This window comes from Drosophila sulfurigaster, chromosome 2R, assembly GCF_023558435.1.
Source record: "Drosophila sulfurigaster albostrigata strain 15112-1811.04 chromosome 2R, ASM2355843v2, whole genome shotgun sequence".
In the NCBI taxonomy this organism is placed as follows: Eukaryota; Metazoa; Arthropoda; class Insecta; order Diptera; family Drosophilidae; genus Drosophila; species Drosophila sulfurigaster.
In genome coordinates, this window is record NC_084882.1 from 36,688,108 (window position 1) to 36,714,281 (window position 26,174).

General features: G+C 42.0%; 1 protein-coding gene across 1 annotated transcript; it reads right to left on the minus strand.

Annotated features, from left to right (window-relative positions):
- Window positions 1-255: 255 nt before the first annotated feature.
- Window positions 256-24,459, minus strand: LOC133836425 (putative uncharacterized protein DDB_G0277255). Its single transcript, XM_062266908.1, is given in 10 exon segments — window positions 256-993; window positions 1,060-1,166; window positions 1,168-1,446; window positions 1,510-1,690; window positions 1,751-2,559; window positions 2,615-2,819; window positions 2,919-3,055; window positions 3,292-3,671; window positions 4,943-5,162; window positions 23,806-24,459. Coding segments are annotated over 10 exon segments (2,730 nt in total). The 5' UTR covers window positions 23,824-24,459; the 3' UTR covers window positions 256-599.
- Between the last annotated feature and the right edge of the window lie 1,715 nt (window positions 24,460-26,174).

Below are 26,174 nucleotides of genomic sequence, written 5' to 3' on the forward strand. Positions count from 1 at the left end.
ATACGGATGAAAAGTATTTAGACAGCTTTCTTAGCGAAAAAAAATTATATATAGATAATGAGATATTCCAATTCCAAGTTACTGTTACTGGGGGTTTCGTTTAGCATTCGAATGCCCGCTTCAAATGCTGATATGTAAGCATGATTATCAAAAAATAGTATAGTATGTTTTATGTTGTAGAAGTTGTAGATAATATGTGTTGTGAGAAGGAGAAAAGGAGGAATGCTCATGTTTAGCCTAAAAGAAAAGTATACATACATGTATAATATGTAATACACATACATATATATATGCACGTACGTATACATATATATATATTCCTATACTTATACTTAATATCGTACCGTTCGTGTAAATACATCAAAATAACTGTGTGTAGATTTACAATATTCATGGTGAATGCTCGTGTGCAACACTAACAATTTACGTTCAAATCTGGCCATTCAGATAGGTTTGGCTTCTTCTGTTGCTTAAAAGTGCAAAATTTTGGTATTACTTAAAATTCAAAAAAATGTAATCCAATGCTTGACTTGAAGACTTGAAGTACGTTAAAACGGTACGCTAAAAGTGGGCACATTGGGATTTGTTGACGCACGCGCTTAAATTGCCTGTTGATGCTGATGCTGCTGCTGTTGATAGTTGTACAATGAGTTGGCTGCTGCGTTTGAGTTGCCGCTGTTCGAACAGAGATTCAAGTTGTTTGACTGCTGATTGGCGGCATGTTGCTGAAGTTGGATAAGTTTTTGCTGCTGCTGCTGTTGCTGATGATTTTGAAGATTGTTGTGATGATTGTGACTGTGTTGCTGCTGCTGCAGCTTTTGATCCGCATTCGAGCGATTGCCACTGCCTGAAAACGCCAGCGAAATCGTCGATGACGACGACGACGGCCCAAAGCCCACCAAGGTTTGTGACTTTGAGTTGCGCGTCAAAGGTTTGTGATTCTTGACAATATCGCAGCTGTGCTGCCACTGCCAACAGCTGCGACAAAAGTAACTGCAACAGAAGCAAATCATAAATCAAGTTTCGAGTATTTAAAGAGTACTCAAGCCATTCACATACCGAAAACATGAGAGCTCCCGGCAATAGTATGGTCCATGCTGCACTCCGCAAATCGAACACAAAGCGTCCTCCAGATATGGATCCACTTGTACCTTCTTCGTAAATTTGGGAAGTGCGAATTTCAATGAAGGCCGCTGACACCGCTTTCATGTATGAGCGAAAGTTGCTGAATGTCACACGACCCGAGCCGATGGGATATTTGTACTTGTCCGTGTCGATGCCCGCATAGAGGACACCATCGAACAGATCATCCATTATTGTGGCCAATCCCTCGGCAGTCAGTTTGCCATGCAAGGCGCCAACGAAAACAGTCTTCGTTGGATCCAGCTTCTGAGAACTGGAGCGCACAAAGTTGGAGTCTGCTATTATCCAGGGAATTACTTCGACCTTTAGAGAAATGTAGAAAATCATTTGATGCATCGTTTTTTTAGTTGCTTCTGCTCAACTTACATCCTTTGACTTGATGCGTCGCGAGGAGATTTTAAAGAAATAATTGCTGCCACTATGCGAGTCATCGACTTGCAATACACAAGCTGAAAGCAATGCTTTCACCTGTTTATCCGATTCAAATATAATGTAGACATATCCTTTGGGTTGTGTCGCCTGTTGCTCCTTACCAGGCCATTCCACTCTGCAGTGAGAGGGAGATTTATTAAGTATTCTCAGCACTTGTTTTGCTCCAAAGACTCACCTGATTGAACCGAAGGGCTTGAAGATCTGTATTAACGATTGCTCACTAATGTCCCAAGGAATGCCACCGAGAAATACTTTGGGGGAATAGTTCAACATGCGATGCGAACGAGGAGGCAACTGGCCACTCCAAGTGCATGTGGCCTCGCACAACGCCGCCGAGCTCCTGTAGAACTTGGCCACACGATCCAAATGCCAATCGTTGGACGTGCCCGACGTGCCACCGCCGGAATTGGCAGCCACACTCACATTGTTGCCCGTGCCACCGCCCACCAAATTGCCTAAGCTGGCTGCCGTTGTGGTATTGTTGATGTTGTTCGAGCTGCTGCCGGCAGCAGGCAAGTTGCCCGCATAACTCTGAAGCAGTTGATTGAGCAGAGGCATTTGCTGGGTTTGTGCTTGCAACAGCTTGAGCGTGTTGATGCGCTGCAGATTCTGCAACTTAGCCAGCTCCATGTCCACAATGGTGAAGTTCTCTAGACTGCACTGGTTCAGGCAATCGCTGTTGCCCAAATCAAAGTTCTGTTGCTGTTGTGATCCACTCAGCAGTTGCGATTCGTAGTTTCGATTCAAGTTGTTGAACTGCTGATGCTGCGACTGTTGTTGCTGATGTTGTTGATGCTGCTGCTGCTGCTGCTGTTGATGATGGTGTTGTTGGGCCTGTTGATGTTGCTGTAAATGCTTTTGCTGTTGTTGCTGCTGTTGAAACTGCTGCTGATGTTGCGACTGTTGCTGTTGTTGGTGCTGCTGCTGCTGGTGTTGATGCTGTTGCATGGATGCCAGCTTATTGTTGCTAACAGACAGCAGATTCTGAAATAACAACTCAATTGATCAGTAGTCATCTCAATTTGCAATCACAACTTACGATCATGTCTAGTAGATTGGGTTCATTGATGGACTGATTGCTGTTCTGACTCTCCGGGGAATTGGAACGCGTCGATGCATTCTGCAGATTTAGACCAAGATTGCCGCCGTTGGTGTTGCCCAAATTGCTGTAGCTCTGCTGCTGATAGAGCATATTAATTGAGTCGAGCGATAAGCCATTGGCACTGGATGAGTTGCTGCTGTCACTGCAATTAGAGTTTTGGAAAGGGAATCATCACAGAATGAGAGTTAGTGCTATGTTTCGCTTTTAGTTAAGAGTTAAGTGCCGCAGCATCGTTCGTTACCTGACTAAAGGTGAACTGTGAAAGGAGCGATTGTAAATAGATGAAGGCGTACTTGGCGATAAGGGTGCAGAGCAATCGAAGCTGATGTTTGATCTTTGGAAAGCCTTAAGTGGGTTACTTTGTGCAACATTTTCAAACTAAGTTCGCCAATTCCAACCCAAAAAAGAAAGAAAAGAAACGAAATATAAATTGAACACACACATACACACACATAGAGAGAGAGAAAGAGAGGGGTGAGAGAGAGAGAGAGAGACGGCACAAATAAATTAATAAAAGAAAATGATAAAACTGTAGAGAGTACTTGGTGCAAATTCGGTGCAATTAGAAGATAGAAGTTTGTAAGACAAGGAGAAGGCGCGTGTCGAAAACTTACCTGAAAGTAATCAAAACTTGACTTGGTTCCGGGTGAGGCCGAGGACTGTGTGGAGCTCGGCGTCAGTGGGGCATAGGCCACTGCATTCGCCGACAGCTGTTGGCTGCAATCGCCAGTGGCAGCGGCAGCGACAGCGGCAGCTGCAGCAGTCGCCGCATTGCCAAGTAGCAAGTTATTAACGCCGCCGCTGCTGCTGCAGCTGCTGCTGCCGTTAGCTCCGGCTCCGGAGCCAGAGCCGGAGCTGCCTGCTCCGATGCCTGCTGCCGTTGTTGCTACTGTTGTTGGCGCTGTTGCTGCTGTTGTTGTTGTTGTGGCCTGGACTGCAGTTGCCGGACCGCCGCCACCACATAAGCCAAGCAGATCGTTCAGTGTGATTGGATCTGCGTAAAGAGAGCAAGAGTAAGTATTTATGAAATGAATTATGCAAACAGTTATCGTTCACTTGGCGCAGTCATCAATAAATCAAATAGAACAAACTACAACTAAGAGTAGAGGAGAAGAGAAGCAGCAGCCAATTGCCAATTGCATTGCGTTTTGGCTGCTCAAAGTGCTTTCGAGCGCTTTGCAAATATTCAAAAAAGATTGCTAATAAATTAAGCATAAATATATGCTGAGTTTGGTGCTCAGTTCGAGATGGAAATCGAGACGCGACGAGTGTCCCCATATTTTCTTTTACTTCGCTCTTTTCTTTCTTTTCTTTCTTGGCAGCAGCCGCAGCTGCAAACTTACTGCAATTGCCATGACTGTGGTTGTTGCTGTTGTTGTTGCTATTACTGTTGCCATTGCTGTTGCAGTTGCCAGTGTTGTTGTTGCTGCTGCTGTTGTTGTTGTCATATGCCAAATGCTGTGCACCATCGCCGTCACCAGCTGCCATTGGCATCGCAAGGTCCTCGTCATTGGCGATGTTGCTGCTCGATGATGTCGCGTTGGCCGAGCAATTGCTGCTGTTGCTGTGGCTGTGGCTGCTGCTGCCATTGCTGATGGTCGTGCTCGTACTGTTGATGGCGCTGCCGTCATATTTAATGCCAAATTCGAAAGTCTCTTGCGTGGGCGACCTACTTGGCAGGGCATTTGGCGACTGTCTCATATACAGTTCCTTAATTCCCAGCATTCTCTGTCTCGGTTTCAGCTGCTTCTGGACTTCCTCTCGGCTCACACGACTTGCCTCGACTCAACTCGACTCCACACACTCACACACTCACGCTCACACACACACACACACTTGCGGCGAGGTCCTTTGGTGGGTCTTGCGATGTATTTATTTTTAAAATTTGACTATTACTTGAAAATTTATTGCACTTCCTTGGCAAATGTCTATTGGGCGTGTACACTTATAATGCAATTTATTTCTAAGGAATTTTATCCTAGATTAAACACTACTTTGAAAAATAAGAATAACAATTTAACTATCGAAGGATATATGTGTGCCGACTTCAAAAAGTAAAAAATTATTGAAATTTATACGTCGATTGCCAGACTCCAAATAAAGTTGACAACAAAATGACATCAAATTGTAAAAACCTTCTCCCCCATTGACAATAAACACACACACACTGAGCTCCCTCTAGATAATGACTTACGCTTCTACTTCACACATTGTATCGAAGTTTATCGACTAAACACAAACTACTTTATATACGAGTATACGCACCATTTATGAATGATATAAGTCCATCATTGGCATCTCCGCCGCCAATTCCGCGTCTCCCCAGCAGATCATGCCCATGATGATGATGATGTTGCTGGTGGTGGTGTTGATGCTGTTCCAGCAGCGAGCTAATCGACGAATGCTTCTGCAGTAAATCTCCAGAGCTGGCGCCGCTCAAGGCACGCATGTTGCCGCTGCCACCGTTGCAGTCAGACGCCTCGTACTGCAAAGTGCAAGGATAGAGACAATATTTGTAATAATGATATTTTCAATAGTCATAAAAGCGTGCGATGCAAATTGAAATCAAAAACTTGAAAACTTCGCACCCCTCTCTCTCCTCATGCTTCACGTTGCCATTAAAGTCAGCCAAACTATTGTGGCAACTAATGAATCGTTTATCTTTTGCATTTCTTGCCACATGACGGCAGGCGACGACGTTGCAACAACGTAGCCAAGTTGGCAAGACGACCGCACGAGGACACAGAGCAGAGGCAGCCAGCCGCACTCACAGGCAAACAGTCACATTCACACTCAAACACCCACACTGACACTCACACTCACATTCACACTCAGAGTCACTCTCGCTCTGCTCTGGCACGACGACAAAAGTACTCTCGAGCGTTTGGCGCAATTAAAAGCGCATCAAGTGTCAGTGGAGCACACTTAAAAATGCCAAATTAGTGCAAATATTGTTATCAGGCACTCACCAAACAATTTGGCGCAAAATGGCGTACAACTCATTACGAGGGATTAATGCAGAGACCAGGGGAAGGGACGAGGAGTGAAGACCGAGACGAGGTAACAAAGAAAACAGATAGTTGAGAGGGGAAAAAGCGCTTTGATTGAGAAGCACATTGATCGGTGGTAACTTGAGGTATGTGAGGTAGTTGTCTAAATTAAAGTTGCAAAAAAAATATAAACATCTGATTGTCACAAATCAAAGCATCAGCTGATGCGCCAAAGCCTTGATTAAGTTGGCAACTCCACTTAGCATAGCTCAACTGTTGAGTTTATCGAACGGGGAGTAAGTATTGCATTGATCCACACAGAGATGCTTTGAGCACTCACTAAGGGCAGCCATCTTCACTTTTGCAATTTTTTTCACTGAGAACGCTTACATCAGACCAAAATTTGCAAAGAAAAATTGCAAAAATAATTACAAAATAATACTGCAACCAAGCCAACAATTTTGGCATCCAGGGTTTTCTTTCGTCGATTAGTGGATTGGCCGGCTCTATTAGAAGAGAATTTAGAATTTGCTAAATTTTCTCTTTGCCACTGATTGGTAAGTAGTGTCAATCTGATTAGACCTTGCAGTAAAAATTTTATTTTATGCAGCTTTTTGGCCATACCTCTGGCAATTGCATCCGCTAGACCCTCCATAGAGTGGAATAGGTGTTGCACATTGCGATCCTCGCCTTCCCCCCCCTTGTTGAACAGGTGCCACTAGTGAAGCGCACGCGGATTTTCACCCTAACCTGCAAGCCTAAGGGAGTATTGGTGAAGGCAGCGAACCTCGCTGCGAACAGCCAGCTAGAGTGGGAATAAGGCGATAATCTTGCGGCAGCGAATCTTCGCTGCAGATTATCTAAACGGTATTCGATAGCGGCTGAGCGAAGGCGATTCTAGAGACGTTCAAAGGAGCGTAGATCTTCCGGCGAGATCTACGGCTCCACAAAAACACGCCAGTACCATCTGCATTGGATGGTTTTCGTTCGTAAAATGCACTAAGAGTGCCAACATGGTTTGAAAAATAATTGTGAAATTAAATAGAATTTGTAATAAGTACTTGCCAAATCAACTAACTCATTTTTTCGACCTTTATACAGCCAACATGGGGTACATAGGAATTTGATAGCCTGATAACCATAACCCTTTATCATCTTTAACAGCTAACATCAACAAGCATATATGCTACGACGGATTCATCAGTTATCAGGCCTGCTAACATCGATGGAAAGTGCGTAAGTACGGCATAGCCGTGTCTATATTATAGTTGATTGGGGTTGTGATTGTGAGGTTTTCAATTCCGTGTGTTCCGTGTTGGTTCTCTATCTTTCGTATTATTAAGTCATGAAGACAACCGTGTAAACAAAACTAATTAACGTACGACAAATAAAAGCGCAAATAAATCAAGCACTATTGTTAACTAGAGATAATTTTTATAAACAAAATGAAGTATGTTTATTAAAATACTGTATATCATGGAGAAGAAAACAATGATGTGTTAAACTTTTAATTCTAATTGGGCACTGAATATGCGAACGTTTGAGATAATGCGAAATGAGTACTGTCCCTCTCCCCTAGTATTACACTCTGTCTACACTTTAATTTATGATGACTTACTACCCAGTCGAAGCCAAAGACCCACCCCAGCCCTGAACTGAGCCGGCAAGTTAGCTAGACAGAGTAGGCTTAGACGAGTAGAACCTCGTGGTGTTCGTCACATAATTAAATGGCGCCCAACTCGTGAGGCCTATGGAAAATGTGCCCCAAAATAAAAATTTCCTCATCAAACTATTCATTCTTTTTATTGAAAACATAGATGTATGAATTCTGCCTTCTGGATTGGCTGTTTACTGATGAGAAAGTCGGAAGCAGACCAGGCGAAAAGAACATACAAGTACATAGCGGATTCATTAATTGATAGTGTTATCAATGAATTAAACCTGCTAAATACAATTTTCTGGCCAATAATGTGATTCAGGAAATTTTTGTAGAATTGATGAATTTCGATTCTCTACCGAATCATTGTTAGGCCCAGTATACAATATTGTGTTGTGGTATTGAAATCGAGAATTGTTCAGTATTGGTTAATATCGATCTGTTCCTCTTTCAATTACAAACATTCATCAAATACGTTACTAATCAAAATAGATTCAGATTCTCAGTACTCACTTCGCATTATCTTGAAATCGTATTGAAGGGTAAGTCCCAAACTTAAAAACTTAAAACTTGAACACTATATTATCGCATATCGTAGACTTATTTTTGTCAATTACCTTGTCAATATCGAATACCGTACTAGTTCACATTCATACTTTAATTCAATATGCCGGTTACTCGCAGCCACGAAAACCTCGCATCAGCTAGTTCATTAATTCTTTGCAAAATTTGCAATGATTTAAAATCGTCTGAATTTGACTTAGTAAAAACCCCTTGTAGTCATAACTTTCACTCCGAATGTATATCCAATTGGCTCAATAGTAGCGAAACTTGTCCAACTTGCAAAAAGCCGTGCAGGTTAGGAGATATTTTTGGCTCAGAACAATCTGAAGGGTTAAGCATGCTTCATACAGTTGCAGCACCCCCAGTTTCACACGATGCCTCGGGAGCCTCTAGCACTAAACCGCGACCGCGACCCAAAACAAGAGCTAATCAGAGAGAGTATCTCATGAAAAATGCTGCACAAGCAAGTCGCCTACCCCGAGCATCAATAGGAAGTATAACCGCACCCGTTCCAGCTGTGTCTGAACAACGAGTTCAAGGACTTATCACTTCTTCACTCGATAACTTTCGAGCTGAACTAGTCGCTACTATCGCTGATCAGGTTGAATTTGCCTTCAGAAACTTAAATATTGCCGCCCAACCGCCAATAGTTCGTTCCGAGGAACCGCAATTGGAATGGGATAACGAAATTCCAGATCAGAATAACGAAGGATCGGGACAATCAGGAAATATATCTGGTAGTCTCGATCGGCCTGACCGAATTTCCAGTACCATTGTTAATTGGCATCTTAAATTCAGTGGTACACCAACTGATATACCAATCGATGACTTTATATATCGAATAAATTGCTTGACCTCTCGTTGTTTGAGCGGAAACTTTGATACATTGTATCAGTTTGCTCACTTACTATTCTCAGGTCCAGCGTTAACATTCTATTGGAGGTTTCATCGTAGCTCTCATCATAGGAATTGGTATAATCTTTGTTCTCGTTTATGCGAAAGATACCAAAATCAAAGAACCGATGAAGACATAAAAGATAGCTTACGGCGCAGGAAACAAAAGTTTAATGAACCTTTCGATGAATATTTGGATGCTATGTTGAACATAGCAGATACGCTTAATTCTCGTCTATCCGATACCGAATTGGTCTCTTATGTTAAACAGAATTTGAAACCAGATCTTCGACATGAACTATTACATGTTCCAATTTCAAATTTAGCTATCCTTCGAGAGAATGTCACAAACATGAAGAATTCTACTCACAACTGCCTAAGCATCAAAATCGATCGAATAACCCCAACCGAGTTGTTCATGAGATTGCTTTAGAAAAAGACCTGGAGTTAGGCTCTGAAGATGAAGACTCAGAATCAGCAGATGTAAATGCTATGAAGTATTCTGATAATTTCAAATGCTGGAATTGCGATGAAATTGGTCATCGTTACCAGGATTGCCTGAAATCACGTCGTATTTTTTGTTATGGCTGTGGAAAACTTGACACATATAAACCAAACTGTACAAAATGTAAAACCAAACAGGAAAACTCGCAGAAGGGTATTCGCTTACCACCAAAAGTGGATATCCGCAATTAAAAATAGAAACAAATTCTCTAGAGTATTCTCAACCACCAGCTATATCGAATAACTTACCTGACTTACATTTTATACCTTATCATTTGCGATTAGGAAAAATACACCCATCTCCAAAATCGCGTGCTGCTCATCGTATGCATACATTTTGGTCGAAAAAGCGTGTACTAAATTCTTATAGGATATCAGCTATCGTAAATAAAGACAACGATATACGACCCTTTACTTACCTCAACATTCTCGATCAGCGTTGTTTGGCCTTGCTCGATAGCGGAGCAAATAAAAGCGTGATTGGAGGAAACTTAGCAAAGTTCATTCTTGAAAACAATATTAACTATCTTAAATCCAAAGGATTTGTTAAAACTGCTGATGGACACCCTCAAAAGGTCGCTGGTACCATTAACATTCCGATCGAGTATAATTCGACAAAGCAATCTTTTGAGTTCCTAATTGTTAGCGCCATCACGCAAGATGTTATTTGCGGAATAGACTTTTGGAATAAATTTGGAATTTCTGTTAGTTATGTTAGTGCAGTAACTGAATCTGAAATTGAAAATGAAACGATACCCAAATTGTCGCTTACAGTGATGCAAAACGCAGATTACAAGCAGTTGTTGATTTTTTTCCGTCATGCGAAACGGACGGCTTAGGAAAAACAACACTTCTTGAACATTCTATAGACACAGGAGACAGTACTCCCATTAAACAAAGATACTATCCCATATCTCCAGCTAAAGAAAAGCGACTTTGTGCCGAGATTGACCGCATGTTACGTTTAGGAGTAATAGAAGAAGCTTCGTACTCTGCATGGTCCTCGCCTGTGGTTTTGATTGTTAAACCTGGCAAAGATCGCCTATGTCTTGATTCTCGAAAGCTAAATGCAGTGACGAAGAAGGACGCATATCCCATGCCTAGCTTAGAAGGTCTTCTAAGTCGATTGCCATCTGTTAAGTGCATTTCCAAAATCGATTTAAAAGATGCCTTTTGGCAAATTTCTCTAGATAAAGAAGCGCGACCAAAAACTGCTTTTACGGTACCAAATAGACCCTTGTATCAGTTTACTCGGATGCCATTTGGCTTGTGTAACTCCCCTCATACAATGTGTCGTCTTATGGATCAAGTAATTCCCTATGACATGAAGGAACACGTATTCGTATACCTAGATGATCTATTGGTCATGTCCTCTAACTTTGAAGACCACTTACTGCATCTGACCGAAGTGGCAAATAGATTACGAAAAGCGGGATTAACAATAAATGTTGCCAAAAGTCAGTTTGGAATACGAGAAGTAGATTACTTAGGCCATGTAGTAGGAGAAGGCACACTTCGAGTAAATCCAATGAAAGTGCAAGCCGTTTCCGAATTTCCGGTGCCACAGTCCAGACGCCAACTGAGACGATTCCTGGGCATGACTGGTTGGTACCAGCGTTTTATTCCCCAGTACTCAACGGTCATCTTTGCACTAACAGAGCTGCTAAAAGGAAAGAAATTTGAATGGAATGAAGAGGCCCAACATGCTTTCGAAGCAATAAAACATAGACTATGTGCTGCTCCGTTTTTGCGTCATCCCAACTATGAGTTGCCATTCATAGTGCAATGTGACGCTTCAACATATGGCATCGGCGCCGTATTAGCTCAACTTGATGCAGAAGGCAACGAACTACCCATTGCCTATATGTCGAAAAAGTTGAACAAAGCACAACGAAATTATTCTACAACGGAATTAGAATGCTTGGCAGTTGTATTAGCCATTAAGCGATTCCGTATGTATATAGAAGGCCAATCATTCAAAGTTATAACTGATCATGCAAGTCTGAAATGGTTGATGAATCAAACAGACCTTCATGGCAGACTTGCTCGATGGGCGTTAAATCTACAAGGAATGGATTTTCAGATCGAACATCGAAAGGGCAGTCAAAATGTAGTCGCTGACACTCTTTCCAGAGCATTCGAAGAAAATGTAGACGTTGTTGAGCTCGAAATACTACCAGAGATAGATTTAAACTCGGATGCATTTCTCGAAAGTGATTATGTCGAGTTAAAAGAGAAGATGAGCAAATCCAATCTTCCGGATTTCAAAATCATAGACGGATATTTATATTACAGAGCAGTATTGCCTTCCGACGTCAGCGAAGATATTGGCGATGGCTGGAAACTGTACGTCCCTACATCTCTCAGAAATTCGGTGATAGTTTCAGCTCATTGTACCCCAACGTCAGCACATTGCGGCACAGCGAAGTGTCTAGAACGCATTCGTAGGCATTTTTATTGGCCACGAATGGTAGTGGAAGTGCGAGACTTTATCAGCAAATGCGAAATATGTCAAACCTCAAAATACCCAACACAAAATCTAAAGCCGCCAATGGGTATTCAAACAATTAGTGAGCGAGTATTTCAAAGACTCTACATAGATTTCATAGGTCCGTTTCCACGCTCAAAACTTGGTAATATTGGAATTTTTATCATCCTAGATCATCTTTCAAAATTCACATTTCTTATACCAGTTAAGAAATTTTCGACTTTAATAATCATTGATCACTTGCGCAACACAGTATTTAACTGTTTTGGCACACCAGAGTTCATAATCAGCGATAACGGCACTCAGTTTAAAAGCCGAGAATTCGCTGCATTTTTGTCTTCGTATGGTATCAAACACATGTTCACTGGAGCATATTCCCCTCAAAGTAATGCAGCTGAAAGAGTCAATAGATCCATTAATGCGGCGTTAAGATCATTTATTCGATCAGACCAGCGAGAATGGGATATATATGTTAGCAGTATCAATTGTGCTCTACGCAATAACATACATCAATCCATCGGCGCGTCACCGTACTATGTTGTATTTGGACAGCATATGATGACGCATGGTAAAGACTACACAGTGCTTAAAAATTTGAATCTCTTAAGTGAAGGAACTGCTCGACTCGAGCGTGCTGACAAATTCTCTAAAATCCGTGCTGATATTCACAAATATCTGAAACAGGCATACGAAAAGAATCAGAGATCGTATAACTTTCGTACTAAACAACGAACCTTTGAAGTTGGCCAGACAGTAATTAAGCGTAACTGGGCACTGAGCAATATGGCAAACAATTTCAACGCTAAGCTTGCACCAGTCGGCCTTAAGGCACGAGTAAAGCGAAAAATTGGACAGGCCTTATACCTATTAGAAAATTTAGAGGGCAAGGAAATTGGTCAATTTCATGCTAAAGACTTGTGGAATTCAAAGAGTAACTACCTTCTTTCAGATTTTACGTCTTCGATTGAACTCTCGATTAAAATCTGCTGTTGTGAGGTAGTTGTCTAAATTAAAGTTGCAAAAAAAAAATATAAACATCTGATTGTCACAAATCAAAGCATCAGCTGATGCGCCAAAGCCTTGATTAAGTTGGCAACTCCACTTAGCATAGCTCAACTGTTGAGTTTATCGAACGGGGAGTAAGTATTGCATTGATCCACACAGAGATGCTTTGAGCACTCACTAAGGGCAGCCATCTTCACTTTTGCAATTTTTTCACTGAGAACGCTTACATCAGACCAAAATTTGCAAAGAAAAATTGCAAAAATAATTACAAAATAATACTGCAACCAAGCCAACAATTTTGGCATCCAGGGTTTTCTTTCGTCGATTAGTGGATTGGCCGGCTCTATTAGAAGAGAATTTAGAATTTGCTAAATTTTCTCTTTGCCACTGATTGGTAAGTAGTGTCAATCTGATTAGACCTTGCAGTAAAAATTTTATTTTATGCAGCTTTTGGCCATACCTCTGGCAATTGCATCCGCTAGACCCTCCATAGAGTGGAATAGGTGTTGCACATTGCGATCCTCGCCTTCCCCCCCCTTGTTGAACAGGTGCCACTAGTGAAGCGCACGCGGATTTTCACCCTAACCTGCAAGCCTAAGGGAGTATTGGTGAAGGCAGCGAACCTCGCTGCGAACAGCCAGCTAGAGTGGGAATAAGGCGATAATCTTGCGGCAGCGAATCTTCGCTGCAGATTATCTAAACGGTATTCGATAGCGGCTGAGCGAAGGCGATTCTAGAGACGTTCAAAGGAGCGTAGATCTTCCGGCGAGAGATCTACGGCTCCACAAAAACACGCCAGTACCATCTGCATTGGATGGTTTTCGTTCGTAAAATGCACTAAGAGTGCCAACATGGTTTGAAAAATAATTGTGAAATTAAATAGAATTTGTAATAAGTACTTGCCAAATCAACTAACTCATTTTTTTCGACCTTTATACAGCCAACATGGGGGTACATAGGAATTTGATAGCCTGATAACCATAACCCTTTATCATCTTTAACAGCTAACATCAACAAGCATATATGCTACGACGGATTCATCAGTTATCAGGCCTGCTAACATCGATGGAAAGTGCGTAAGTACGGCATAGCCGTGTCTATATTATAGTTGATTGGGGTTGTGATTGTGAGGTTTTCAATTCCGTGTGTTCCGTGTTGGTTCTCTATCTTTCGTATTATTAAGTCATGAAGACAACCGTGTAAACAAAACTAATTAACGTACGACAAATAAAAGCGCAAATAAATCAAGCACTATTGTTAACTAGAGATAATTTTTATAAACAAAATGAAGTATGTTTATTAAAATACTGTATATCATGGAGAAGAAAACAATGATGTGTTAAACTTTTAATTCTAATTGGGCACTGAATATGCGAACGTTTGAGATAATGCGAAATGAGTACTGTCCCTCTCCCCTAGTATTACACTCTGTCTACACTTTAATTTATGATGACTTACTACCCAGTCGAAGCCAAAGACCCACCCCAGCCCTGAACTGAGCCGGCAAGTTAGCTAGACAGAGTAGGCTTAGACGAGTAGAACCTCGTGGTGTTCGTCACAGGTATTCAATTGAAGCAGAATATATTAATTAATAACTCAACTCAATAGAAGATAAAAATGAAAGGGAATGGACAGTTCTGATGAGGAATTAAAGCTTCGAGAAAGGAGTTTGATCAGTGACAGTTTGAACTGACCTGAACGTCCTATTCCTATCCCTATCCTTATTCCTATTCCTATTCCTACTCCTATTCCTATTCCTATTCCTATTCCTATTCCTATTCCTATTCCTATTCCTATTCCTATTCCTATTCCTATTCCTATTCCTATTCCTATTCCTATTCCTATTCCTATTCCTATTCCTATTCCTATTCCTATTCCTATTCCTATTCCTATTCCTATTCCTATTCCTATTCCTAATTCTATTCCTATTCCTATTCCGTTTCTATTCCTATTCCTATTCCTACTCCTATTCCTATTCCTATTCCTAATCCTATTCCTATTCCTATTCCTATTCCTATACCCATTCCTATTCCTCTTCCTGATTGTGTTAGATTAAGAATTGTGTAACAATTTAATACATTCGATGTTATAATAATAACAATAATTAAATGAGAAACTGCGGTTGATAAGTTGTTTAGTAGTATCTACAACAATTAAACTCAACTCAATCTCAGTTTATTTCCAAGATAGATCACTCTAATGAGCTGCAAATGTTTGGCAACAATTCAATTTGCAATTTCTTGCAAGTTCCATTAAAGTTCAAGTTTGTGTGAAGTGGCATGAAGAGTGTGCTTGCTTCTCCCCGCTCTCTCCCTTCCTCTATGTTTAACTCGTGTGGCAAGTCCTAAATGGAAGCCAGCAGCGTTCGCATACTTAGGTTTTTGTCAACTTGTCACAACTATGTTAAGTACAAAACTTGCTATGGATTTAAAAATTGAATGACAACTTGATGAAGGTACGTGAAAAGTCGGAAATGGCATGAGCATCCGCCACACACACATAGACACACAAACGCACACTCCTACACACACACTGCCACCCACTCTGTGTTGCGCACACATCCAGAGCCAATGTAAGGCTACTGGACAACCGGCTGAAATGCGGCATTGTCGTCGTTGGCGTTGGCGTCGACGTCATCGTTGTAGCCTGTTGACACATTTACCACAGTGTGTGCTCTCGCATCGCATCTCATCGCAACGCAATCACATGGAGATTTCACAGTTTTGTCTGTTCAGGCTCATAGCTCATGGCGCACAGAGAGAGCGAGCGATAAAAAGCGGCGTCAATGAATGCAAATTACAAATACTCGTCGCAGTCTTCAAGCCATTCCGTAATGCCGAGTGCCGAGGCCAAGTTGCCACGTTTGTCCTACACACACACACACCCCTCTTCCTCCAACCCCTCTCCTCCCTTTCCATTGACGAGAGGCCAAACGAAAGCCAAGAGCTGTCGCTGCCGGAAATGACAAAGCCAAAAGAAACTAAATGCGAATAGTTGGGGTTACTTATCACACAACTCATGTGTGTGTTCTCTTCTTCTCCATAGTGTGTGTATTGTAGTAGGCCTGGGTGCTGCTTTATGTTTATATTTAGCTGGGCTATTAATGAACCTTTCTTCAGCGATTCTAAACTTTGGGCAGCAACTATTCAGGCGGGTATCTAAGGCGAACCATCTAGTACATTACTACATCAAATTATGTATTTGAAAGCAAGAAATGTATTTTAAGAATGGAAAGAAACAGATCTACAGAATTTACAAGAGAATTCTGAATTCTTTCATTGAAGTGTGAGTTTAGGGAAAGATTATTAGGCCACAAAAGCGGCTTAAGGTTCATAGATGTTTAAAGTATTATTCGGAAATTAGAATACTTCATTAGATTTATAATGAGGTATACTAGTTATATGACAGAACAGTTTTTCAGAATTTGCTATTAGAATGTTCCAATTATTAATAAATCCAAAAAAACAGTTGAACACAACTAAAAGCGCAGTCAAAGTGTAATGTGATGAAAGCAACTTTTGTAGATATTTAGAAGAAGTGTCGCCAAGCGCATGGCCTAGTTAAAGAACTCGTTCGGTGGCAAGTCAATCTCATAAACTGGGAAATTGAATACGACAAAAAATCTTAACCACTTGCCACACATAGACGACGCCGTCGAAGATTTTGCCACTGTCCGCAGTCCGGACATTTACACCATCCCAATCTCAATCCGAACTCGAACTCGAATCTCAATCCCTATGCCAATCTTAAGCATAGAGACATCTCATTCCCAGCGCATTGCTATTGCCCTTTGTTTGTCTTTGACGTCAAGGATTTTCCAAATTTGATTCAATGGTGTCCTTGTTGCTGTTGCTTTTGCTGTTGCTCTAACTACTGCTGTAGTTGTGTTGGACTCCACGCGGATGCGAATGCGAATGCTGATTCCGATGCTGATGCCTGCCTGCTGATTCTGATTGCCACATGAAGATATTTCGTTGAATCTCTCGGCATTCAAAAGCGAGCCAGAGAGAGAGATTTAAGATGGAAACACCAAGAGAAGGAGCCAACTAGCATTGAGCACTATAACTCAGTATATAGTTATTTATCCAGTGACCATTCCGCATTGGCTTCAGCACATTTGCTTGTCGTTGTTGCCACACACACATCTTACATCTTCCATCTCCCATCTCTCATTGCTTTTTTGTTCTTTTTGGCAAGCGCTTGACTGGCTTTGGAATGTTCTGGCCTGCATTTTAGTGCATACTTGTGTGCAGGGGAGGAGCAGAAGGAGGAGGAGACAGGAGCAGGGGCAGGGGCAGCTCGGAGGGTCTCTGTTGGCTGTTTGAGAAAATTACAAGTTTCCGCTTTCAGAAGTCTTACAAATTATTATGTTTGCATCGTTTACAACACTTATTAGATGTTGCTCTCGTTGTTGTTGTTGTTGTTGATGTGCTGCTCCTTGCTACTGTTGTTGAGCTGTAACCCAGGGAGGTCCTGGCCAAAAGGGTTTGACATTAAAATTTGATGGCATGTAGTGATAAGCGTTCGATGACGATGGCGTCGTCGTCCTTGCTCGCCATTCAATGCAATGCGATTCGATTCAGCTGGATGCTGCTGCTGCCTCCAGTGACCAGCAGCAACAGCAACAGCAGCAGCAAAAGCGCAAAAGGTTAATGCACAGTTGTAATTTTTTATGGCCGATTACATGTTGCAACAACTCGGAACTTGGGAACAGCGGCAGCAGTCCATAAAGAATAAATGTTATTGGCAAATACATTTGAATTTACTTTGTGCCCCGAAACATCGTCATCATCAAGAGGCGAACTTTAAACTCTTGGCCAATTCACACAGATACTTCTCCTATTTCATGGCTGTCTCTCTGTTATTATGATGATGCAACTAGCAACTGGCAACTGGCAACTTGCAACCGACGGTGTAATCTGATCACCTGAACTCGACTTCAAGTTGCTTTTCTTTTCATTTTCTTCGGCTTTTTTGGGGCAACACAATCGAGCGTCGTTTAATATTGCAAATTAAAAAGCTCAAAGGACACAAGGACATAATTCCACTCCTTCACAGTCTGCGTCTGATTCAGGGCGTGGGATTGGGCTTGGGCTTGGGCGCAATCGATTGGATGGCAACGGATTCAAATGCCTGCCGGGGCAAAATGTCCTAGGCAAGGCCTAACGCAACACAAATGCTGTGGCAGTTGCACGTAATTGCAGTGCCTACAAGTATGCAACACGCCTCCGCACAGCTCAGACAACAGACAACAGACAGTTGCAGCAACTGCTGCTGCTGCTGCTGTTGCAGGGGCAAATTAAATTGAGTTGCATGTTAAATGTCATTTCATCAGCAGCACTTGATTTGTGCTTGCTTTGACACGAATGCTGCTGCATGCAAGCAAATTGTAAGAGTGTGGCTGCCACACACACACACACTCGAACACACACATGCACACAGTGTTGCAACACACGCATTGTGTACATTGTGCTGTATGAATGCAAAGCATTAAATGACGCCTTGAATGAACTATCAAACAGATGCAGCAAACGTTGTGCCTTCTTCTTCTTCTCTTCAGCAACACAACGACTGCTGCTGTTGCCAGTGCTGTGCCATGCATCCATTTAATAATAACAATATCGTAATTCAAGCAACTCCCTGACAGAGAAGCGGAGGACGACAGTCTGAGACGGAGATGGAGGCGGAGGCAGAGAAGTGTAGCGACATTTCAGTTTCAACGGCAACATTTCCGATGCCTGTGCGCTTTGTTGAGCCTCTGTCGTTGTTATTGTTTCACTGACTACAAAGCCAGCCCGAGAGGAAGAGCAGCAGAAAGAGCGAGAGCGAGAGGGAGAACGAGAAAGCAACCAACGCACAAGAGAGGTAGAGAAAAGACAATTTTTTAAACAGCCGTCAACAGGCATTCAATATGCTCTTCGCAGTGGTGTGTGTGAGTGCTAAGTGGAAATAAAACACGCGCTTTTTGCCCCAACGTATTATCTGTGTGTACCACGGGGCGTATGCTGCATATTCAACGGACAGTTAACAACTACATCAGAGAGAGAGAGCCACTAACACCAACTCCGTTTAATTACTGCAAAATCCAGTTTAATGAGGCTCGATTTACGGATTAGTTTGCAATTAGAAAAAGGGCAACTATTAAGTGCAGGGTATCTGCGAGTCCATCAGCTGAGGCAGCAGCTGCATTTTTACTTTGTTTTATTTGGTGAATGAAAAGTTTTTCATGCCTATTTAAAAAAGAAGCAGCAGCAGGCAGCAGACTCCGCTTTGGGTGGTTGGTTGTTGGTGGCTTTTTGTGGTTGCGTTTATTGTTTTTGCACATTTTGCCGTTTTGCCCGTTTGCCTCGTGTATTTTCTTTGGCTGCATTTTTGCTCGCTTTTAATGATAACACACACACACACACACACAGCGCAGTGGCATTGTATCTGCAACGCCCTCGCGTGACCACGCCCACACGCATGGTCGCATGCATTAAATGCTCCTCTGTATAGAGGTAGAGAAGGGAAGGGAGGGGAAGACTACTGCTGCTGCGTTGTCTGCTCTAGAGTAAATTCAATTGAATTTTTGCAATTTTTAATGCCAGCGGCTCTCATATTACAGCGACACCGACTACGCCCAGTTCCCTTCCCTTTCCCTCACTCTCTCTCACTTTCTGTACCCCTTCGACTAGTCGTGGCGACCTCAGGCATCGCCACCGCAAAACGCGTCGCATTTTTTATTTTTATTTTCTTCTTTTTTGTTGTTGTTATCCCTCTGGCTGCTGGGCGTGTGATTTGCTTGGTATCGACATTTTAATGATGTGCCTCGGGGCGCTTTCGCCGCGCCATTGTGAGCACTTCTTCGTCGTCTTCAACTTGCGCCATTTGCACGAGCCTTGAGGACGACGAGGACGAGGCTGAGGACGAGAACGTGGGCGAGGACAACGTGGTCGCCATGGCTTCTACTTCTGCTGCTGCTTCTACTTGTGCTGGCTGATGCAAGCAAGGCGCATTCCAAGAAATTCCACTGGCCATCGCCGCAGTCGCTAAGCTGTCAGGCTGGCCTGGCTGCCTTTTGTTAGGGAACAAACACACACAAATCCAAATACAAATACGTATGAGATGTACATGCATTTGCATACACACACACACACATTTATATACTCTCTGTAAATGCTTTGCTTTTAAAATGATTCCTCATTCACTGCAATCCACCTCGCTTCGTCTCGTCTCATTTCGTTTTGGCAAGTGTAATTGTCAATGATTTGCTCCTCGAGATTGAGGAACCAAGAATCGCGACGAGAGTTCAGTTGGATGGCTAATAACTGGCAATTGCAGTCAACAAATTTGGTTGATTTTAATTCATATGCCACTCGAGAATGTAAGCTGGCATTATCCGCATTTGATTTGCAGTTCAACTGCTGAACAAGTTTATTTTGCATAGCTCAATTTGTGATCTGTCTATCTATGAAGAAAGGTTTTCACAACTATTAAGAATTATTTAATGAAGCCTTTAAAATATAGTAAAGAAACCAAACGATTCCATTAAAGCTAAATTTAAATTTCATCAAAGATCACAAATTCTTTTGTAGTTGACTTTTCTCCAAGAAATGTTAAGAACTACAAACTTTGCTTCAATAATATATTAGGTTTGATTTTCAAGAACTAAAAATATCAATTAAGAAAGTTACCCGATGATATTGTTATTATTGTATGTACCAAAAATCTAGGTTCAAAGTTACTCGAGAATGTAAGCTGGCATTATCCGCATTTGATTTGCAGTTCAACTGCTGAACAAGTTTATTTTGCATAGCTCAATTTGTGATCTGCCTATCTATGAAGAAAGGTTTTCACAACTATTAAGAATTATTTAATGAAATCTTGAAAATATAGAAAAGAAACCAAACAATTCCATCAAAGCTAAATTTAACTTTCATCCCAAGAAACTTGGACGAAAGATCACAAATCCTTTTGTAGGTGACTTTACTTCAAGAAATATTAAGTTTGATTTTTAAGAACTAAAAATAACAATTAAGAAAGTAACAATCGAGTGTGGTCGACTGTGAGATACCCGATATTATTGTTACTATTGTATGTACCAAAAATCTAGCTTCAGTTACTCGAGAATGTAATATCTATGATGAAGGTTTTCACAATGTTGAAAATATAGAAAAGAAACCAAACGATTCCATCAAAGCTAAAATTAACTTTCATCCCATGAAACTTGGACGAAAGATCACAAATCCTTTTGTAGGTGACTTTACTTCAAGAAATATTAAGTTTGATTTTTAAGAACTAAAAATAACAATTAAGAAAGTAACAATCGAGTGTGGTCGACTGTGAGATACCCGATATTATTGTATGTACCAAAAATCTAGCTTTATAATTACGATTATTTTGCTAAATTACAGAGTAAGTTTATTTTCTATGAACTTTTTTTTTGCTTTAAGAAAAGAATGAGTAATTGAAATAAGAAATAAAAGCTCTGCCGCATTTTGGGGATACGTTGCAGTTTTTTGCGAAATGAGCTTAAGTAGAAAGCAAAGTGTTGAGAGTACATTTTGAATGCAGCTAAATAACTGTGCCACAGCGGGGATCAGTCAAGAGAAGAGCGAGCAACAAAAACTTTGCAAATAAAATGTTGAACAAACGACAAATGCACTTTATTTATAGGCATTTTTAACAGCAGCAGGCCAATGGCACATAAATAAAATATATTACGTGAATACGTATAAATAAAGCGACGGGGTGACGAGAAGAGAAGGAAATGAGAAATATATATGTATATAAAGTATACGCCACATGGGCAGGAAGCATTACCGCATGAAGGAGTCGCTTTTTAGACATTACCAACAAAATAAATATGAATAAATTTCTATGCGAATGCGTGTGTATCTGTATCTGTATCTGCCGCTGTATAAATATGCATTTCTATGTGGCGACAACAACAATGGGATGCCAGGGGCGGGCAACCTGCCCCGCCTTAAGCCCTGACAGCAGTCGAGAGGAGGAAGATCGGGAGAGGGAACGGGAGAAGGAGCGGGAGCAGGACCCATCAATGCGAATGCCGCTTACACGACAAAATTGACATTTTGCATTTACTTATTTTTCCTATCCATTTTATTTCTTTGGTTTTTTTTTGTACTCGTATTTTTTGCTGCTAGCAGCGGCAGCCACAATAAAATGAGAAGAAAAATTGCATAATAACCCCTTTGAAATCGTCGGATTATCCTTAAATATTTGTGTAAACATTGTAACAAATGCACAGCCCCCATTGTGAGGCCTCTGAGGATGTCACTCTTCCCTTTCTTCCCTTTCCTATCTCTGATGTTGATGTTGTCCTCAAATGGCTGAATGATGAGCAATAGACGAGGCCCGTCACAGTCGACAATGAGTGTAACTTTGTAGCTTGCTTGGCTGCTGTCAGACGAGGATGCAGCACATGCAACAATGCAAAGAGAAGGCGTCTCCTTGCCACACACATAGAGAGAGGAGGAGAAGCACTTTGGGAACGTTTAAGCCGACGCAGCAGAGAAGAGGAGGAGGAGGAGGAACATGTGCGTAAGCTGCTGCCATATTATAATGATTACATGTGTGTCACTTGACTAAGCAGGAGATGGAGGTGCAAGTAGAGATGTGGCAAGGAAGCAGGGCGGAAGCAACGGAGACAAGCGACAATTTGGTGGCACGGACTCTCTGAGCTTAGTCTGGACTGACATCACACTGACGACTCGCTGCTGTGTCACATTTTAAGGATGTTTAAGGATGTCCTCAAATTGGCAATTGTTACTGCAGCAGCTGCGCGTACCTCAATCAAAATAAAAGGCGCATTTTGAATTAGCTTTAATTGTCAGCAGAGGAGGGAGCGGGGGACACTTGGGGGGGTTGCTTTAATATTTATTTGAAATTGGCAATAGTGAGACATGTGGCAAGTAAGTATGTCTTATGTCGCAGACATGACAGCGTAATCTGCTTAAATAATATTACTGAGAGCAGGAAAAAAGACACGACTTCAACTGTGATGGTGACTGTGAGTATATATATGAGTGTACTCATACACTCACAGTCGTAATCTGCTTTGGCATCATTAAGTTTGCAGCATGCAATCGAATGATTTCATTGTTGTTCTATCGATTGTGCAGCAGTTTTCCATCTGCCACTGTGGCCTTCAACTTCTTGTTGCAACTGGAAAAGAATCTGCTGCTGCACTTCATGCATTTTTATCATCTGGACTTGCGAGTTGCCTAATCAAATCAGCTCATTTAAATGAATTACAAATATTTAAAAGCGCAGCAAATGAAATCACGCAACTATTTTGCACGACAAAGAATACAATTAAACGCGCCCCCACTCCACATGCCACATGCCACACTCATCTCTACTCATCCTTACACACATGCCTTACAGAGAAAGCGAGCGAAAGAGACAAAGACTGAGACTGAGACAGCGATAGCGGAGGCGTTGCACTGTCTAGTGACGCTGTGCACAGCAAAATGCCGCAAGTTTAATCGAATTTAACTACTCATAATGTGCAACAGACAACAAGAGTCGTGTCGTGTCGTGAGTCACGAGGGGAATCCCCTCCCCCGCTACCACCCCGCCACATCAACTTGACTTCACAGCTTCGCCGCGAGGCGTATAAAGTTAAGCAATAATCTCATTAGGATCATCCATCGCAGCCTGCGTCAGAGAGACAATCAGTTAGTAGCTAAACTTCAGAGCAGCATCCCAATCCCAATCCCCAATTGCAAGGTGCGAAACAAGGACTCAACAGGGACACTCAGTAGAGCGGGAGGGGTAGAAGGGAGGGTTGGGCGTGGAAGCAGAAGCCACGTTGGACCAGCTGATGTGGTTCTCTATATGCTCTACTCTGTGCGGTTAGTTCTCTTGCTCATCTGGGTCTCGTACGTGAGCGGCTCAATTACTGCCACCAGAAGAGGGAAGAAGCAGAGGCAAGAGGGGAGAGGGGGAGCAGAGGGCAGAGTCAGCGACAGCATTCGTTCGGCTGGCGGAGTGCGAATGGGTTTTATTATTATTTACATACCTGTTGCAGCAGGGGCATTGTTTTGAATAAAAATTCCAATTTCCACACTTGTGTATTTCACGTGCCCGTTATCCCTGTGTGTCTCTTTCTCTCTCTCGCTCTCGTTCTCGCTCTCTGTCGTCCCTGTCGACGTCGTTGTCCTTCGCCTGTCCTCGGCTATGGCATCGGCAAAAGGCAAAACGGCTGCCGGATAAGCTGACAAAGCGGCAAAACAGATGTCGCCACTTCCGTCTCTGCTCTTGGCCTCGTGTTGTTCTTTTGCCCAACTCCGCGCTCTCTCTCACTCACTCTCTCACGGGTTCTCTCTGAGAGTTTGCTTGCCGCTCTCTTTCTCTCTCAGGTTCGAGCTGCGCAGCGAGTCCTTTATTTGAGCCACGAGCCAAGTTCGAGCCGATGATGTGATGCGACTGCCCAAAAAAGAAATATGTTGGCCGGTCTCAGTCTCAAGCAAACATGTTTGTTGGCCCAAAATGATTTGCTTTCGCTGTTGTCGTTGTTGTTGTTGCTGTTGTTGGTAATCAGGATTTGGCAGCACTTCCTAACTGGGCACAGACAACAGGCAGATGCCGCACAACGCAGAACAGAACAGAACAGAACCGTATCAGCTGACGCAAACGCAAACGGTCATCGATTCATTATTCCCACTGAATAATGCAAATCCTCTGTCGCCCCTGCAAATTGACAAGATAAATAGACGAATGTGAAATAAGTCAAGTCAATCATCAAGAATGTGAGAAACAGAAAGATGTTGTCATCAAGGGGTTAAGCAAAGGATAATGGATTACAAGAGTGCTAATTTCAACTCTTGTAATCCATTATCCTTTTGCTTACTTAGCTCATTAATTGATCTTTAAGAGGTCCGAGGAGTGAACACACATTTATAAATATATGTAATATAACTTTTTTCTGCATATTATATTATTATATTTCCTTGTGGCTAGATTTAGTGTTAAGGTCTGTACTTTTTGTTATTATTTTACTAAAATTTGTGAAATATTTTACATTTTCTAAATATAATAAAAAAACTTTTTTTACAAGTCAGACAAAAATAAATATTTTATCATCCATGGGTTAAACAACGGGTAATGAATTACAAGATTCATTAGGCATGCTCGTCGCAATAATTGATATTTAAGAAAGGATCAAAGTAATATTTATTAATATACAAAAGTACTTGGATTAATACGAATCTCAACTGGGGCTAATCAAATGGAAAGCCCTTGTGAGTTATATTTATAATGCTCAAGCCATAAAGTACATGATTATGATAAAAGCACTCAGTCCGCAAAGCCTCAAAATCAAATAAACAAACACCCACACACATACACACACGCACACACATAGAACGGTACACACTCACATGCACGCAACACTCCATTCAAAACTCTGCTCTTGAAATGAGCTCAGTTAAGCGTTAAACGGTGTAAATCGATCAAGGCGTATCCCCGCAAACATAACTGTAATTAACCAATTTCCGTCATTCCCCCCTTTTGAAGAGTGCTTAGGAAGAGGTGAGGAAGGGGGAGGTCGTTTGAAAGTGCTTTCGTGCGAGCGAATGCTTCATAATTTTGTCGTTCTCCGTAATTATTTTAATTTTCTTTTTTTTTTTGAAGCGAGAGCCTAAAATGGACATGGAAGGCACTTGAATGAGGAGACGGATAGGGGAGTAAAGGACGTGTTGATGGTGTCTATGTGTGTGAGTGTGTGTGCAGTGTCTCGGTCTCGGCAGGAGCGTCCAGCGGCTGTAATCCTTTTGAGAAACAGGAAGCGAAGCTATTATTAGAACCATAAATCAGCATGAAATGAGCAGAACGCCGCAACCAGCAAAGCAGCAACAACAACTACAACAACAATGGGATGAAAGCTGTGAGCGCCAACGGAGCTTCTTAGTGTTGGTGTAAGTATTAGTGTTGTTGCTGTTGCTCTCTGTGCGTATTCGTCGTATTCGCATCTCTAGTTGTAGTTGTAGTTGTAGTTGTAAAGTACGAGAGTAGTAGTTCTTCTTCTTATTGTTGTAGTTGTAGTTGGGCAAATGACGTGAGTACGGCGAGTGGCGAATGGGGAATGGCAAGGCGAGGCTAGGAAAGTAGTAAAAAGACAGTGACGAAGCGGGCTGATATACCGATGCCAGCAGCAGCAGCAGCAGCAATAATAATAAGGCATAGCACACACACGCACTATACACTCGTAAAGGGCATTGAAGCTGCACTCGATGAGAGCATCGAGAGCTGCTGCATCTGACTGAGATAGCAGATTACTGCGTGTGTCTCTCACTCACACTTGCACTTGCACTTCCTTGATTCAGTTTTCGCACTACGTGTTTTAATAATTTACCAACGAATTGTTGTTGTGCCGGGCCCATTTACCTT